A 16,090-nucleotide genomic window follows, 5' to 3' on the forward strand; every position below is an offset into this window, starting at 1 on the left:
GCGAGGGGGCCGCCGGGCAGCCCCAACCCCGTCCCCACCCACCGGCCCAGCCCGGGGGCGGCCGAGCCGCCGGCATACCCCGCCAAATAAGGCGCTGGCGGGCGGCACGGCTGGAAGCGGGAGGGAAGCGGGCACCGAGCCCCGCCTCAAGCGCGGCTCTCCCGTCCCTGCCCGCCGGGCCGCAGACGCCTCCCCGGCCCGCTTGACGGCAGCGGGGAGGAATGTGTTTCCGGGGCGGGTAAAGCGGAGCGCGGACCTCCCCTCCCCTCCCCCGCGGGCCGGGCTCCCGCAGCAGCTCGGAGCAGGCGGCGGCGGGCAGCCAGCGAGGAGCGAGCCCGGGCGTCCCGCCGCGCCCAGCCCAGCCCAGCCCAGCCCTGCCCAGGAAGCCGCCGCAGCGAGCCGGGCGGGCCGGAGCGCGCCCGCTGCCCGGAGCCATGGCCAAGGTAACGGGAGGACGGGCGGGGGTCGCAGCCGGCCGGGAGCGAGATGAGCGGTGCCTGTGGCCGCCACGGGGCTCAGCGCCTCGGGCGGGCTCCGGAGGGCGGCGCGGGACTGCGAGCGCCGCTTCCCGCGCCGGGAGCCGCCGCCGCCCCGAGTGAGGGTCCCTCGGCGCCGGTCCCGAGCGGAGGAGGGGGCGCCGCCTCCCGCCGTGCCCGCCTGGCGCTGTGGGCGGGAAGGTGTCGGGCCCAGCCTGCGGCTTCCTGTGGCGGCGGGACGGCGGCCTCGGGCCTCCCGTGCCGCCGAGGCCGGCCGGGCCTTTGTCCGCTCGGGGCCGGCCCTACCCGTACCAGCGGAGTAGCGGCTACCCCGGGCAGCGCCCCGAGCCCTCTTCTCCGAGAGGGACGGAAGCCGTGCCGGTGCCGTGCCCTGTGCCCGCCGCCGCCTCCCGCCGGTGCTGCCTTGGACGGGGGCAGCACTCGGCTGGGAAAGTTTCGGGCGGCTTCCCGGGAGTGCGGGCGAGGGCGGGCGGCCGGGGGAGGAAGGTTCCTTCTACGGGAAGCGGGCGCTGGAGTTACAGGAATGGCAACGAAAGGAGTGAGGCCGTGCAGGAACTTGAGTACCCCGGGTTTTGACCTGCACATATCTGCAGAAGGCGAGCACTGAGAGCGGGGTCTGTGCAGTTTGAATGACGGGATGGTCGCAGTGAAGCGTTTGGCTGCTCGTTCCGTCCAAACTGGCTCTGAGCCTCTGTAGCTTGCTATAAACTTGTGTTGGGATGGAGTGGGAATGTGAGGCCTCTGTGCCATGTCCCACATGGGGATTTCTGAAAAATCTTACAGCAGCAGCGCAGTGCTTTGTCTCTTCTTACTGCCTTCAGTTACTGGTAGTTGGAAGGAAACATGGAGCGATAGGAAATTCATTCTGACTCACTGTTCAGGCCCATGTCAGATGTCTTTATGTTTTGGAATAAGTATCTGAGTGCCTGTTAAACTCATTAGGTAGTCTTTGTTACTGATTCTGAAAAGAAGTTGATCAGCATTCACGTTTGCTTTTTCATTTGTCCTTGATAGAATACAACAGTCCATTCATGCCAGCACATGTGCACATAGCTGTTGGGTGAAAAATGTTGATTTTTCTGGTAGATTTGCCATCGCTGCTACAATCCTGTTCATGCCAAGATACACAAACTTTTAGGAGTAACGATTGTCTCCATTTAGATTAGTGGAACCACTCACAGCTAACGCTACTTGTGTGCTAAAGTGTTGAAATTAAGCAGGACCTTATGTATGTGGAAAGCAGGACCTTATGTATGTTGTACTCCTGGCACGCAGATCATTTGGTAGGTGAAGGTGGCAGCGCTAGAAAAATTAGTTTTGAGAAATGAGGCAGCTTGGTAGCAGTGAGGGGATTTTGTTGTTCTTGGTTGTTTGTATGGGCCTTTTTAAAGTAGTATTATACTACTAGTAGGATGTAAATTAGACTAAATTAAGCAAGACTAAGAGCAAAGACATTCATTGTCCACATCCTACTTAGCGATGAAATCGATGATTCATTCTCCTGTCACAAAAAATATTACTTGCCTCTGGGTAATGATTAAGTAGCATTTTGCAAGCTTGCCTAAGGCTCTGTTTATAAGGGTTGCAAAAACAGTGAGCCATTGGCAATAGATTGGCAAGACTAGACAAGTTTTAGATGTGAACATCTTCAACTTTTGTCCTTTTCAGAGATGTCTTAGCTGAAAGGTGAAAAGCTGACAGGCATGCATAATCTTACCTTAATCAAAGTTGGAGCTGCTAAGTGCTGTATCTGTTTGCCAGCCACATGATAAATGAAGCATATTTATTTCAAAATGAAATGTCAGCAATTAAAACTCTGTTGTTCTCTGTGGGTGCGGCCAGGGAGCTCATTCTGCTGTCTCTGTTCAGGCGTCTGATCTGTGCCATGTCCCCAGTAAGGCCCACCCTTGTGATTTGGAGGGATGCTTGTTTCTCTAAGAATGTGCATGAGTTTCTGATGGGAGTGCAGAATTTTAGTGTTTTGTCTTGAGTATTTTAAATGACTCAAGTGGTTAGCCTTGCACCACTTCCTTTGGGAGGTGATTCCCAAAGCTGAAAAAAAACTGTCTGAGAACTTTTCCTGCTGTTCTTTCTTCCTGATTCATGATTTCATTCCTCTCTCTATACCTCTCATTGGGTAGCTCTGCTGTAGTTCAGATTTGAAAAAAGCTTGTTTGCTGTAGCAGTAGCTCAGGAAGTAGATAACTTGGGTTGCAGAAAGGTGAACTTGGGGAGAGCTGTACACACATGGGGTGGGCACGTGCTGTGGTCTCCCTTGCCCTGAATACAATTCCCTTGCTGCTGCTGGTATGAGTGCCCATCAGTTGTTTGTAAATAGTTGTCATGCCTGCCTTTCCACCCAGTCTCAATTTAGTTGGGTGATGTGATGCACACTTAGCTTGTGGTTCTCCCAGCTTCTCATCAGTCTGCTGCAGGCTTTGGGCTTGGCTGTGGCTCTTGGTACTGAAACAAGGCGCTGCAGCTGTATTAAGTTCCTTGTCTTGATGGGACTCTTATAAGCAAAGGCAGAACTCTAGTTCTGCATCGGACTCCCTTTCCTTCTAGTGGACAGCCATGCCGAGTCCCTGTTGCCCCTCTCCTGCATGTGATCCAGGGGCCTGGGTTTCTTCAGTGTGGACCTGCTCTGATGCCTCCTGCAGCCTTTGCTGGTGTCCCCTGTCACTGCTGCACAGGAGGTGGATGTGTGACTGTGCTAGTTTCCCTGGTAGTTCTCCTCACATGGTTTGGGGAGAGGGTTTTGTGGAGGAGGGCTGGATGGAGCTTGCTGGCCAATTGGTATACCTGACCTTCCTCTTCCTCCTCATTCCTTTCCAAATGTGTCTTGTACCCCTTCCATGTAAGGCAGACTGTTGTAATCAGTGAGGCATTGCTCAAATGAAGTTAAATCAGTATTAATCACTAGCTTTAAGATTGCTAATGCCACCTCATGAGGCACTTGGAAAAGACATTGATTAGATAGCTCCAGAAAAGACAGAATCTATACTTAACAATAGAAGAGCCTATTCTGCCTCCTTTGCTTTTCTAGAATGTCAAGTGATTTATTTTTTCCAACTTTTTTTTAGGATGGCCAATCCCCTTGGCATCCTTTTAAATCCCAGGGGCTGCCGTCAGCCCTCTGAGAGGGAATCCTTGTTGGGACTGCCTTTTTTTCTTCTTTTTTTTTCTTCCTTTGACTTTTAAGCCACGTCTATTGGTAGAGCTCATAAAGCAATTACATAAATTTAATCAATCTGAAAAATGTAATTAAGGCAATATGTAGTTAGATTTATTTTGGAAGTGTCATTAAAAAGTACTTGCCAGTATGTGTACTATTCCCCTATGACTAGATTTTTAAGTCAGCTGCTATATTCTGTGCCTGGTAGAAAATTTCCGGTCTCCCAGCAGCAAAAAACTCAGAGTTCAGTCTGTATTTTCCTGTCTCTCATCTCCCATCTGTCTTTATATTGCTGATTCTACAAATTGTTTCACTCGCCCCACTCGCCTTGCTTGAAGTCACCTTCTAATAGCAGCATTCTCACTGCCACTTCTACTCAAGGTTTTTCAGGCTTCTGCTCTGGTGTAGGTGTGCAAGGACATTTTTTAGACACACACATCTCAGACCTGTACATGACAGTAAGTTTTTGTTGTAGGGGAGAGTTAGCTGTTTTTTTCTGAAGAGGATGTTTGTTTGCTTTTCAAAGGGGAGGGAGTATCACAGATTTGAGAACAAATGAATAGATGAACAAATTCAGTGGCTCTGTCTCCTGGGCAGGTACTGGCAATATCTGTGAGTGATTTAATGCTCCTTTTGTGTCAGAAAATTAAAATCTGTTGGGTAGTTCTAATGTTGCTGAATATTGTCATTTATGGTGGCAAATAGGTTCTCCTTTTTACTGTGTAGTTCCTCCTTGCTCTGCTCTGTGGTGTATTCTGTTGACAACTTTCTAAAAAGGATGATGTTTCTTGTCATGTGGTAACCAGAGGGGACCACAGTATTGACCAGTATCTGTCAGTTGTTGTGGTTATGGCATTTCTGGGGTAGCCTACAAAGCCATTTTTGTGTTTACCCACAAATGGGAAGACATATTCTATTCTTTTTTTTCCTAATTTGTCTTGCTTAGGTGTGGTCCAGTAACCTAAACTCCTAAAACTGTAAGTCAGAATAAATTTATGAGAAGACTTTTTCTCTGAACTTTTCTTTCCCAATATGTGGATTATTAGTGTAAGAACCAGTAAAAAGTATATATGGCTTCATTGAAAGAAGTGGTTGTGTGCTTTAGCTGTGTGAGTTTCTAATCCAGTGTAAGACACATCTAAGCTTGCTGAGCTGCAATTCTGTTGGGAATGTTTGGCAGGAAATGAAAATTCTAACTTCTGTGAACGAAGAATGAGACACTGGGCACCTCGTTATACATCACTAAATAATATGATAGCCTTTTTCAGTACTAAAGGTACTCTCTTTAGCAGAATGTTGTTATTAAACATTCTGTATTTTTGTAATAACCACCTTCTATTACTTTTCTATTCATAAACCAATTAGAGTGGTTAGTGGACTTCCTAGGCTATTGTATTTTCTCATTTATGGATTAGATATGTTCAGAAAGATGGTAAAGTCTCTATAGCAAAATCTGCACATAACCAAGCACATGGTAGGGGAATTAGCCTGATGAGACTATAATATTAATGTTTTCTTTGCAAAAGGTGATAGAATTCCTGCTTGTAATCATCTTTGGGGTGTCACTGAGCAGAAGCTCTTTAATATTTTAGTGATTTTTTTTTTTATTTGTGCTGTATCTTTTTCATTTCTCTTTACAGATGCAAAATGGCTTATGAAACATGCTTTCTGTCTTAAAAGCAGTTTCATGCGTTTCATTTTTTTCTTTTTCAACAGCAGTAACAAAATGCCATTAGTATTCTTGTGGTTTTATTAGAGGGGAAGTTTTGAGTAAAAAAGCTGAGGCTGGAATGTTAACTTTGTTGTTACTCCTAAGAGCTGAGAAGATACTGGTCTTTTCTCACCATCCTATTCATTCCTTTCTGTCACAGAAAAATGTTTTGCAAATCTTCATTAAATTAATGCAGTTCTCACATTTTGTCAGCAAATCATTAGACTATAAAAGTCACTTTCTCAAAAATTCTAATCTGTAAGACCATGTTTAAGTGCAGATTCCTCTTTAAAATGCTCATAAACTGCAGCATATACAATACCTAATGCCAGTATTTCCTCCTCCAAACGATTGGCATCATATTTGTAGTTCCCCTATTTCTGCTTTGGGTTTTGTATGAGATCACATTCTTAACTAAGTCCTAGTTTTGACTCACTTAGTTTTAACTTCTGTTCTTTGATACATTCTAGTGTAAAAGCAGGAAGGGCTGTTGTTTGTGTGAATGCTTGTTGGTTTGAACTACAAATTTCTCTGTAGTATTTATACTACAAAGAAGTACCTGTATTTAATTTTCTGTTATAGCTATTAACAATATGTTTTGAACTTTGTAGATGTACAAGTAAAAGCATTTTTGATGTGGAAGCTGAACAGAAAAAGAAATATTTCTTCTTTGCTCATCCTTTGTGGTAGAATGAAAAACAGTAATTATATATTGGGCTGAACTGAAACACTGAACTTAGCCTCCTTCAAAGATGACTGATCTGTGGTTATTTAAAAGAGAAGAAAAATAATTTTATCAGATTAATTTAGAAGGAGTCAGTATTTCACTTAGGAAATGGTGATGAGTCAAAGGTGGTATCTTGGATATCAGTGCATACATGGTCTCTGGAAAACAAATCTGAGACTGGGATGTGTAGTTTGGCATAATCCTGCCCTTGAAGTAAATATTGAAATAAGGATGTGTCCATTCGGAAAGGGGGATAAGCTGTCATTGTGGTGTTCCATAAGTTTCTTTGGTGGAGTTGTAGTTTAATGTGTCTTAACATGTGCTTACCTTGGGCAGTGGCACCAACAGTCGCATCTTCCTGTTGCGCAGGAAGCTGCATCTGATCTGTCCTCATCTGCTCTGGGTCCTTGTAGGCTGGCAAGACCTGCTGGGAGTGATCTTCTACAAAGCAGAGGATGCTCTTCCAGTGAGCAGTGGGGTAACCAGAGCATCCAGGAGCATCCTGGGGACCATAGGAGGTCATTTGAAGGACCTAGAATTCTTGTAGCTTGGCCAGCATCCTCCAGTTCAGCTGCTTAAGTATTAAATTGGCAACATCCAGCTCCACCTAGATCCTCAGCTGTCTGGTGTTCCAAATCTTGGGTAAAGAGGTTTTGTATAGTGATGAGTACAACTAAAATGAAGGCCTGTTTCTGAAGTGGAGATAAATATGAAAGAACGTCATCTTTTTGATGTTAAAGCACTCTCGCAAGTGTTAAAAAATGATACATTTTAGTAGTTGGTTATCGATAAATTTGGAATAAGTTTTATATCAGGATGACTTCTGATATTGCTAGCACATCTTTGAGAATGGAGTGACTGAAGGCTTTATGCTTGTCCAGTCAGCAAGTGACATGCTCCCTCTTCTGTTAATGAAAAGGAGAAATGAGGAAATCTTTGCTACCACCATCTGCAAGGTTGGCTAGCGTAAGCATGGTTGATGTGCTGCCAGTGAATTCTGGCTGGGTTTTTTTCTTATTACACTGATGTTTTATTTTCTTATGTATTAGGAAATTAGTTTTAGTGGGCTTAGGACAAAGTCAGTAATTACTTTCTCAGAGCTTCCTTCTGTGCTTTTGCAAGGTTGTATTTATTGTGTGTTATTGTGCTGACTTTGTGATGCCAGGTGGAGATTGTCCCACAGCTGAAAGGCATGCTGTAGCCCATCTGCATAAAATACAAGGCTTGACAGTTTTTTAATTGTCAATTTGTTGATTTTGTGGCAGAATAGATTAAAAATTTGTCTTTCGGTTACATATGAATATAACTTATGTGCATTTCCAAAACATCTGAAAGTGTAACAATTTAGAAGGTAACACTTGTTCTGCGTAGTTCGAAAATGGGGATGATTTTTTGTGTTGTTTTTATCACTTCTATGCAAATACAAATCAGTGTGAAAAATTAATGTACAAGAACTTCAGTGTAATTTTTCTTGGGTGTGGACTTCAGCATAAAAAAGGAAACAGCAAATTTCCTTTTTTGGAAGAACATGCTGTACATACCAGCTATAGGCTGTTAAAAACGCGTAATAAAATCAATAAACAGCAACAAACATTTTTTTCTGTGTATGTATCTCCCTCCACTACACATGTTGTTTACATATCTTTTCAAAAACTAGACTGAAATGTTACACATCTCTGTTACAGATATCTCCTTTCAGTGAAAAACTCAACTTCGGCTTTAAGGAGTAACTATTCTGTGTAAGATTGCTGCCGGCATTTTTGCCATTGCCAGCTGTCTGGTTTGGATAGTAATAAAAGAGTTTGCACCGATACTGCCTCTTTTTGGTGCATAATTCACAATGCAGTTTCACTTTCTAAATGAAGAATATCTGTACTTAATATGATTAACATTTGCTTGTAGCTGGAAGCAATTTTAATGCTGTGTCGCTGCACAGTTTAAAAAAAAATCTCACTCAGTGATAACTCAAAACTCTGCAGCAGACAATTGGTTTTCAAATTTATCTGAATTTCATATTTTGTAAAATGTCCCATTGGCTTTTGAGCCATGAATTCAACAAAAATTGTGTTTAGTTTTCATAGGAATATGGTTCTGCAGCAATTTATACCAGCGCTGGGTCTCAACTGTCCGTCCTGCTTGTAGCTGTGCAGTTTTGCCATCCTGCTTGCATCAGCTGTGGAAGTTATAGGGCTGTACATTGAGTTATTGAAATACCTGTTCTGGCTGAAAAATAGCTTGGCCAAAAATTATTTTCAGCTAGGTCCGTTGTTGCAGCTGGGAGATCACATGCATTGTGAGGAACATGCTTCAGAGCTAGGGGAGGAAGGGGAAAACGTGCAACTCGTAGAGAGGGTGTGTGCCACTGTGGCAGTCCAGAGATAAGTTGGCATAAACTGCTGTGGAACCTCACAGCATCTGCTCGTGCCTGCTTCAGTGCTCTTCTGACTTGAGTAAACCATCTTAACTTGCTAGATAGGTGAGAAATCACTCAGCAAGGTGTTATTGCTCAGCTTGTTCCACAGGCTCAGATAAGAGGCAAAAGTATCGTCTGTAGTTGGCACCAGAGAGATGAAGGGTGCAAAGTGGGGAATTTGAGGGTCTGGAGAAGTTGAGCTGTCTCCTGGGTTCTCTAGTAGCAAACTGGTAGATGTACTTGGCTATTATGAGAAACCTCACCTTTGATTATCTTTTGCAGTGCTCTTAAAAGCAGCTTGTGGACTCCAGGCTTAAAATCCTGCTCTGGAAAGCAGCAGAAGTGTATGAATAGGCAGATTGTTCTGGCCAGAGCTGCTTTTTATGAAATACTTTGTGATGAGTCTGGGTGGTTTTGGTTTTGATTTTTTTATTAAAAAGTCTTCTAAGGTTGAAGTTTTTTTTTTTCCTGAGATTGATGAGCTTTTTGAAGTGCTCAGATTTGCATCAAAATCTGGATAAAGTTCACTGATTTTTTTTCAGTTTGTGCTTCTGCCTAGCTTTTTATCACCACCATTGAATTAATAATCATCATTAGTTATGTACACAGAAATTTATAACATACATATGAAAAATTAAATTTTTTCATACATATGAAAAATTATAGAATTAAATTATATTCAAAATCTCATAGATACAGATTTATAAGGCTGTATGTAGTTCTGTGGGATGACCAGTTTTTTATTGTTTCTACATGATCATTTTTATGGACACTGGCATTAAAAGAATGTTGAGGACAAGAGTTGTTTCAGTACAAGTCTCATTCTAAATTGTGTTTGAATAGTGAATCTTTTTAAAAACTTGATGTTAAATATTTGAATATTATCTGTAAATATTAATTTATGTGCTTGCTATTCAAATTCTGAACTAAAATATGAACAAACAATGAAAAACCTAAAATCCTCCAGTATTTTGTTCTTTGCTTCTGTTAATTTTTTCAGCCAACTAGTTTATTCTGATAACTTGTAAAAATAAAATCAGAATAGTTCCCCAAACTGGCTGGCTGTGATGCAGAGCATTTATAAACAATTCATCCAAGATCAGCTTAGGATGGTTGGCCTGTAACAGCCTGAATGTAGGCTGGTTTAGCAGCAGAGAGGCCAGTGTCATTTTGAAGGGCAGTCAGTCTGACAGCCACCTGCCCCTTCTTAGAAGCTGTTTCCTCAGCACTCCTCTGTCCATGTGGAGGTCTGGTTTTCACTGAGGCTTACAGAAAGTGGCATTTGACACAGAAGGGAAAGATATGGCCCACGGTCCAAGTGGAGCTAGCTGGCTTGGGATAGAGGTGAGGGAGGTCCCCGAGTTGTTAGCACAGGGCTCATAGGTTGCTGTTGTGGAGATGCTGCAGCACTGCTGATTCTTTCAGCTGCAGTTTGCTTTCATCTGGGTTTTGGCTGCTGAAACTGTACCCTGAGTGTTAATGATGGCTCCTGGTGGGTGAACTCTGCCATGTAATGACAGATGAGTTTCCGCTGAGCTTTCTCTTTGTGGTGTGCCAGCTGCTGGCTTCCTGCAGTACCTGCAGCAATAGCCAGCAGCACATTTGCAATTGTTTTTTCTTAAAAAAAAATAGATAAATGAGACACTGCATTTACTGAAATTATCTAGCTTTTTGCTTAAGAACATACTTGCCTCTGTTCTGCTTTTACTTTAACAGAAAAGCTTGGATTAAAGTAAGTTTAGCCAGATGTTGTGATAGTCATGGAGGCAGTACAGCCTCGGAAGCATCAGTTACAGTCAGCTGTGTAAGAGCTATATTTATATGCTTAACTAAACTTTTCGTTTCCCCATGAGGAGAAATGTGAGATTTAAGTTGCACAAAATTAAATAGTGTCTTTATGGGAGTAGTAAGTGGTGCAGAGTATGCAGGAATTTAATACTACCACATGGAACAGACCCCCATGTTTTCTACTGGAATGGCTTAAATCATTATGTGGCATTCTTGATTGTAATCTGTCTGTGATGGAAATGCTAAACGTAGCCAAGAGGTCTTGTAGGCTGGAAAAAGCTATGTAAACAAGTTAAGTATCCAGTTCACACTTTCTCCCACCAAAAAAATGGTGTTATACTTAGACTAGAGAGGAAATTAAGTTGATATGGCAAAAACAACTCATGGTTCTAAAAGCATTTGAAAAGTACTGAAATAACAGATTTTCAAAATTCTGTTTTAATTGCAGTTGTGTGAATAGATGATTGTAATAATGAAAATCTTGGAATATTTGTTACAGAAAAATGCCTGTTGATAACAACAAGATTGAGTACGGTGATAATTCTTATAAATTTCTGGAGACAACATGTTTTGAGTCAGTAAAGTTGTGATGAGCTATTGGAAGCTTATGTTTGAAAGAGTCTGGAAAAGGGATATTTTTGACAGTGACAGTTTTAATGGGAAAAAAATGACATGTATTTGTTATTGGCGCATGTCCACATTGTATATTTTGCTTAAAGAGGAAACTTTCTAGCTATGCACGTATAGTGGTGCTGTAGGTGTAGCAAACACTTTCAACCACAGCAATAAAAAGCAAAAAAAAAAGTAGCAATAGGCTTGGTGTGTTTTAGTGGTTTAGGCTTGGAGAGGTGCTGCCTTTGCAGGGTGCTTGCACACCAGCATAAGCAGTGTAGGACATTGTTTTGTCCTTTCCTAAAATTCAAAGAGCTTCATTATATCCTTGTATGATCCTCGGGTTCTGTGGGCAGGATGCAACTACGTGGGATTTCACAGGCACAACAGTTTGAGAAGTGTAGAGCAAGTTGTAGTTGCAGACTGGATTGTCAGAGATGTGTTATCACTTAAACTAGGTATAAGCCATAGGTAATCAACACATAAAGCACACTGCTGTTTTAATGGAGTGTAGCTGCAAGTCTGAGTGCTCTGCTGGACAGCATGCAGAGTTGTAGTTCTCTCCTAATTTAGTGTTGAACTTTGAGCACAATACACCTTTTTGTTAGTCTAGTTTTCCAAAACACAGCTGTCAGAGTTCATGCTGTAAATTGCAGTTTGTGGATTAACTGCCTGGTAAAAAAATTTAAATAAAAAAGAATATTTTTGTGAGGAGTATCTGACTTGGCTCTTGAACAGTTTCATATGTATGGTCATCATGCACAGGTTGCTTGCTCTTGTGAGCTGTGTCAAAGTACTACCTGTCTTTCAAGCATTGAGATGCTTTCCAGGGTAACTCCTGAACTCTGGAATCTTGGCTTCAAGTTATGATTCGACAGGTCAAGAAAGTGTTATACAGATCATCTCTTCATGTGCATACAAACCAAGCCAGGGACAAGGGTGGTTAATACAGCAAAGCAGTATTCTTAAACTAGTAATGATTTGTGGTGTGGTAGTACTGTGAAGATCTAGTCATGAGTTACAAGCCGTCTGTGCATGGCAGTGTGTACACACACTGTTTGAAGAAAGGATCTTCCTTCAAAAGGTGCTGACTAACCAATGTTAATCCTGCCTGCACTACAGTGCTCTCCTCAAAGGGAAGAGATCAAGGTTGTACTTGGGGTTTGCTGACTAGAAAGATAAAGGCTCTTTGTCAGTAGCTGCATCTTCAAGTTGTCTCTGCATCTTTTTCCTGTTCTTTTACCTTCTGTCACCATCGTCAGCATGAAATTCCGCCATGTGTGGGTTCTGAAATAGAGATATTTCATGAAAAGACAAATCATGGTGTGATTCTTGGGACTGTCCTGTGCAAGGCCAGGAGTTGGACTACGGTGATCCTTGTGTGTCCCTTCCATCTCAGAATATTTTGTGAATAAATTGAGTGGGCTTTAGTAGCAGTAGTCTTCTTTACAATTTGCTATGGCACTTGTTTTTCTTGTGATGAGTATTACTTAGGTGTGCAGCCATTGCAGCAGTTTGTCATTAAGAGAAATTGTCAATAGATTTTGCTAGTGAAAACACAGAAATACAGTGAAACATGTATAGAAATACAATGAAATCAGGCATGGTATGTAATTTACCCTGCCTTTATAGGTTTGCTATGTTCCATAAAAGTCTACATTCTATAGGTTTTTCTGGCTTTCCAGAAGTTCCCTGGCTGCCTTTGGTTCCTTGTATTTGGCTCCTCGTGTTCACTTTTAATGTAAGTCCCTAGAGAAGTCCATTTAGTTTGGATTGGTCAGGTCTGCAAGTAGAGAGGGATTTCAGCCCAGCATGCACAGGTCAGAGTGATCATCCATGACACAGGAGGTTTGCAGTCGAGGCTCTCTTATGTGTCTGAGTGTGAACATAAATCTGTTTCCCTTCGCTTTCCTTCAGGGTAGAGCGTTTGGTGAGAAAAAAATAAAGTTTGTACTCCAAATTATGAACCCAAGTCTCTTGTTTTTTCTCATGGACAATATGCTGTAAATCTGTAAATATTACAGGGATCAGTAACTGGAACCCCACTTATACCTTTTTATCTAGCTCCTGCTATATGAGCCCTTCAGTAGGTAAGCTAGAGACAAAACTATCAGTTTTTCTGTCTCTGTGCCTTTTGTTCTGTGTAGCAGAACAAAGGTTTAATTAAAGCTCATACTAGTATATCCTGTAGGATGATAGAGCATTCCCAGAAAATGGGAATGCAAACCCTTTGGGGTTGAGGAGGAACTGGAGCCCATTTACCTTACTTGCTGTGTATGGCACAGTACTGTAAAATATCTGGGATCCATTACCACCTTCTCTCATGTCCCAACTGGACCTACTGCATTTTATCTTTCTCATTGTGGAGAGATGTCAGATACCAGAAAACTTTATCATCTGCAGTTGTTCTGAAACCTCTACCTGTATTTTTTCTGATTATAGATAAAATTTATGTCTTCCATCAAGAAAAATCTTCCCCACAATTCCCTGCAGCCAGGTACATAACTTGGGCAGATTTGTTTCCATTCCATAATTCAAATCAAAACCAAAAAATAGTTTGCATAAAAATACCCAGTAGCTTTTCATTCCATTATTTAGAACTGTCAGAAAGTTGGGTTTCACAGGAGAAACCCAGAAGCAAGCATGAGCAAATTCTGTGAAACCCAGAAGCAAACATGAGCAAATTCTATGTAAAAGCAATAGTTGGTCAAACCATGTGTGTGCTTCTGAAGTTAGTGGTTCAGTCTTGAAGCAGCTGTGTCCTATATAAACTAACAAACACCCCATACTCTGGGGACACAAGATGATACCATGAACAGCCTTCCAGCTCTGTTCTCATGAGCTGTGGCCTCGGCCTGCTCATACTTGTACAAGAACATTTTCATTTATTCTGCTGAAGAGGCCATGGGTTATAGGTGCCCATGCTGGGATTTCAGCAAAAGAACCTAACACTATTTTAGAACCTAACACCTACTGATTTTTCCCACTGCATTCAGTCCTTTTTGGTGAATTTTAAGCTACTTGATTTCGTGGGACATTTTTTAGAGCTGGATGAATCAACTGTGGGTAGTAATGTAGTGTAACTCAGAGTCTTAGCACTTGTGTTACTCTTTGTGTTTCTCTGCCTTACTGGGCATGGGAGCGCGGCACAGGAGTTTCCATGTCCAACTTGTACAATTGTGGTATCTTTTCTCATGGTTTGGGCATGCACAAATGTGTATTCTCATCTCTTTTTGGACTCCAAGCCCTGCAGGGGAATCTTCTGAACTAACAGTGACATATACTAATTGTGGCAGGTGACCTTACAGAGCCATGCTGGAATGGAGCACCCGGTCTCCCTAACCTAAGCAGAAAATCAGTTTTCTGTAGATTTTAACTCTCTTGTAATTGAAAGTCAAGTCTTAACTAGTTTATTATATATTATTTAAATATATAATGCCCTTATAAAACAGTGTTTATGAAAGTGATTCTCATGAGTATTTGGAGACTTGTTTTATTCCATTAACTTAGAAATAACTGACAGAATTTAAGTCCAGTGTGAAATACTGTTGATTCTTTTATGCTGTAGCATCACAGTAGCTGAAGTGGGTATGCCTTAAAGTTTTCTCAGGAAATACTTTGAGTAGGCAGTCTTGATGTGCTGAACTTTTTGTGTAAAAGTTATTTCAGTGCTAAGGAATTTTTTATTTTGCACTTCAGTCTGTGATAACATCCCATTCTTTCCATATTACTGCAAGCAGTTCAAAACCTGCTGCGTTCATGTCTGTAAAGTTACCAAGGGCAGAAGGAACATTGTGGTCTAGAGCCACGGTGTTAGGCTGGTAGATAGGTGGGCTGTTGAAGGAAGGCTTACTTCAGGCATTCCCATTTGGATTGGTGTGTTGCAAAGCCCTGCTCTGGGGACTGCACTTATGTTGTCCATCTTGACTTTTCCCATCAAATTCACTTTCCCTGCGTGGGGATGCTCTGCTAGTTCATCCGTCATGATGCAAGGTCAGGAGGTGGGCCTCTTTGAAAGGCAGCCATCACAAGGCTGGTCTGCATCCAGGGAACAAATAGTTTTGCAGGCTGAGTTTAGGATTGGGTTCTTTGATTAAAATTGCTGGCAATTCAAGCACTAGTGTTTATCCCAAATCTCTGCTTGTTCAGTGAAGAATGCATAACGTAGTTTCTTAATGGTGGTCCTGGAATTTACTGTGTGGTGTATTCTGACTATACTTCAGTATCACAGTAACACTGATTAAGTAAATGGGATAGCTGTGAAGGTCATAAATAAAGAATTACCAATTTAAGATTTGTGGGGAAAATCTATACCACAGGCTTGAAAACTTTAATCAAAAGTAACTCCTTAGTGTAAAAGGTTTTTGGTTTTTTTTTCTTTTTTTTTTTAGTACTGGTACCTTAGTAATATACCTCTCTAAAAACAGAACAGCAAGATGCCATTTTAGTGCTTTCTTTTATAGTGACTTGCTTCTTTCCGGTGAATAGTTGTACAAGCAGATATGTTTAGAGTTGTTTCATGTGCAGGCAATTTGGGGATTGTAATTAATCTGTTGAGGGAGTTCTGCTGTCAAGAGTATTTGCAAGTCATTGCTGGAGGTTTGTAGTCTCTGTGTAATTGCTGTCCCATGTCAATGTCACTAAGGATGTTTGGTTCTTCAGTCCCTTCTTTTCCCCCACTTTTTTTTCAGAAATATCAATGGGATTCATTCTGCCAGTCAATAAAATTCACACTGAAAAGCATGGCCCTCAGCTAATGCTAGGAAACCTTCTGGAGAGAAGGAAGAAGGAACTGTTTCATCGAGTTCTGAAGCAGGCATCTCCAGAGACTATTTAATTCTGCTTATTTTAGAAACTTGTCTCTTCCTGCTCCTTTTTTAACCAGAGCCTCCGTCCCTGGGGGTGGGGGCTTGGCTGTGTGACCAGTGTAGTCCAGCACACCAGTGTAGTCCAGGTTCTAGCTGAGCAGCGGGAGCTTTTGCTTCCCCGTCCCCTCCAAGTTGTCTTTTTCTCCATCCTCATCTCACCACTTCTGCCACACCAGGATAAGTGATTTTGTAGCCAGGTGGAAGGAACAAGACACTTTCTTTGTTGGATTAGTTTCAGACAGGTCTTTCCTTGTTCCAGCCCTCCTGGTGGCCACAGTAATGCTGGCATTGATCAAAAA

The 16,090-nt window shown here is 42.2% G+C and overlaps 1 protein-coding gene across 1 annotated transcript in view; it reads left to right on the forward strand.

Moving 5' to 3' along the window:
- The first annotated feature begins 293 nt into the window (after nt 1-293).
- ITGB1 (integrin subunit beta 1) overlaps nt 294-16,090 on the forward strand; it is a 43,390-nt gene continuing 27,593 nt past the window's right edge. Inside the window, exon 1 of the mRNA XM_059840382.1 lies at nt 294-443. Within this exon, the coding sequence (XP_059696365.1) occupies nt 435-443 (9 nt within the window). The 5' untranslated portion in view covers nt 294-434. The remainder of the gene's footprint in view (nt 444-16,090) is intronic.

This window comes from Haemorhous mexicanus, chromosome 1, assembly GCF_027477595.1.
Source record: "Haemorhous mexicanus isolate bHaeMex1 chromosome 1, bHaeMex1.pri, whole genome shotgun sequence".
NCBI lineage: Eukaryota > Metazoa > Chordata > Aves > Passeriformes > Fringillidae > Haemorhous > Haemorhous mexicanus.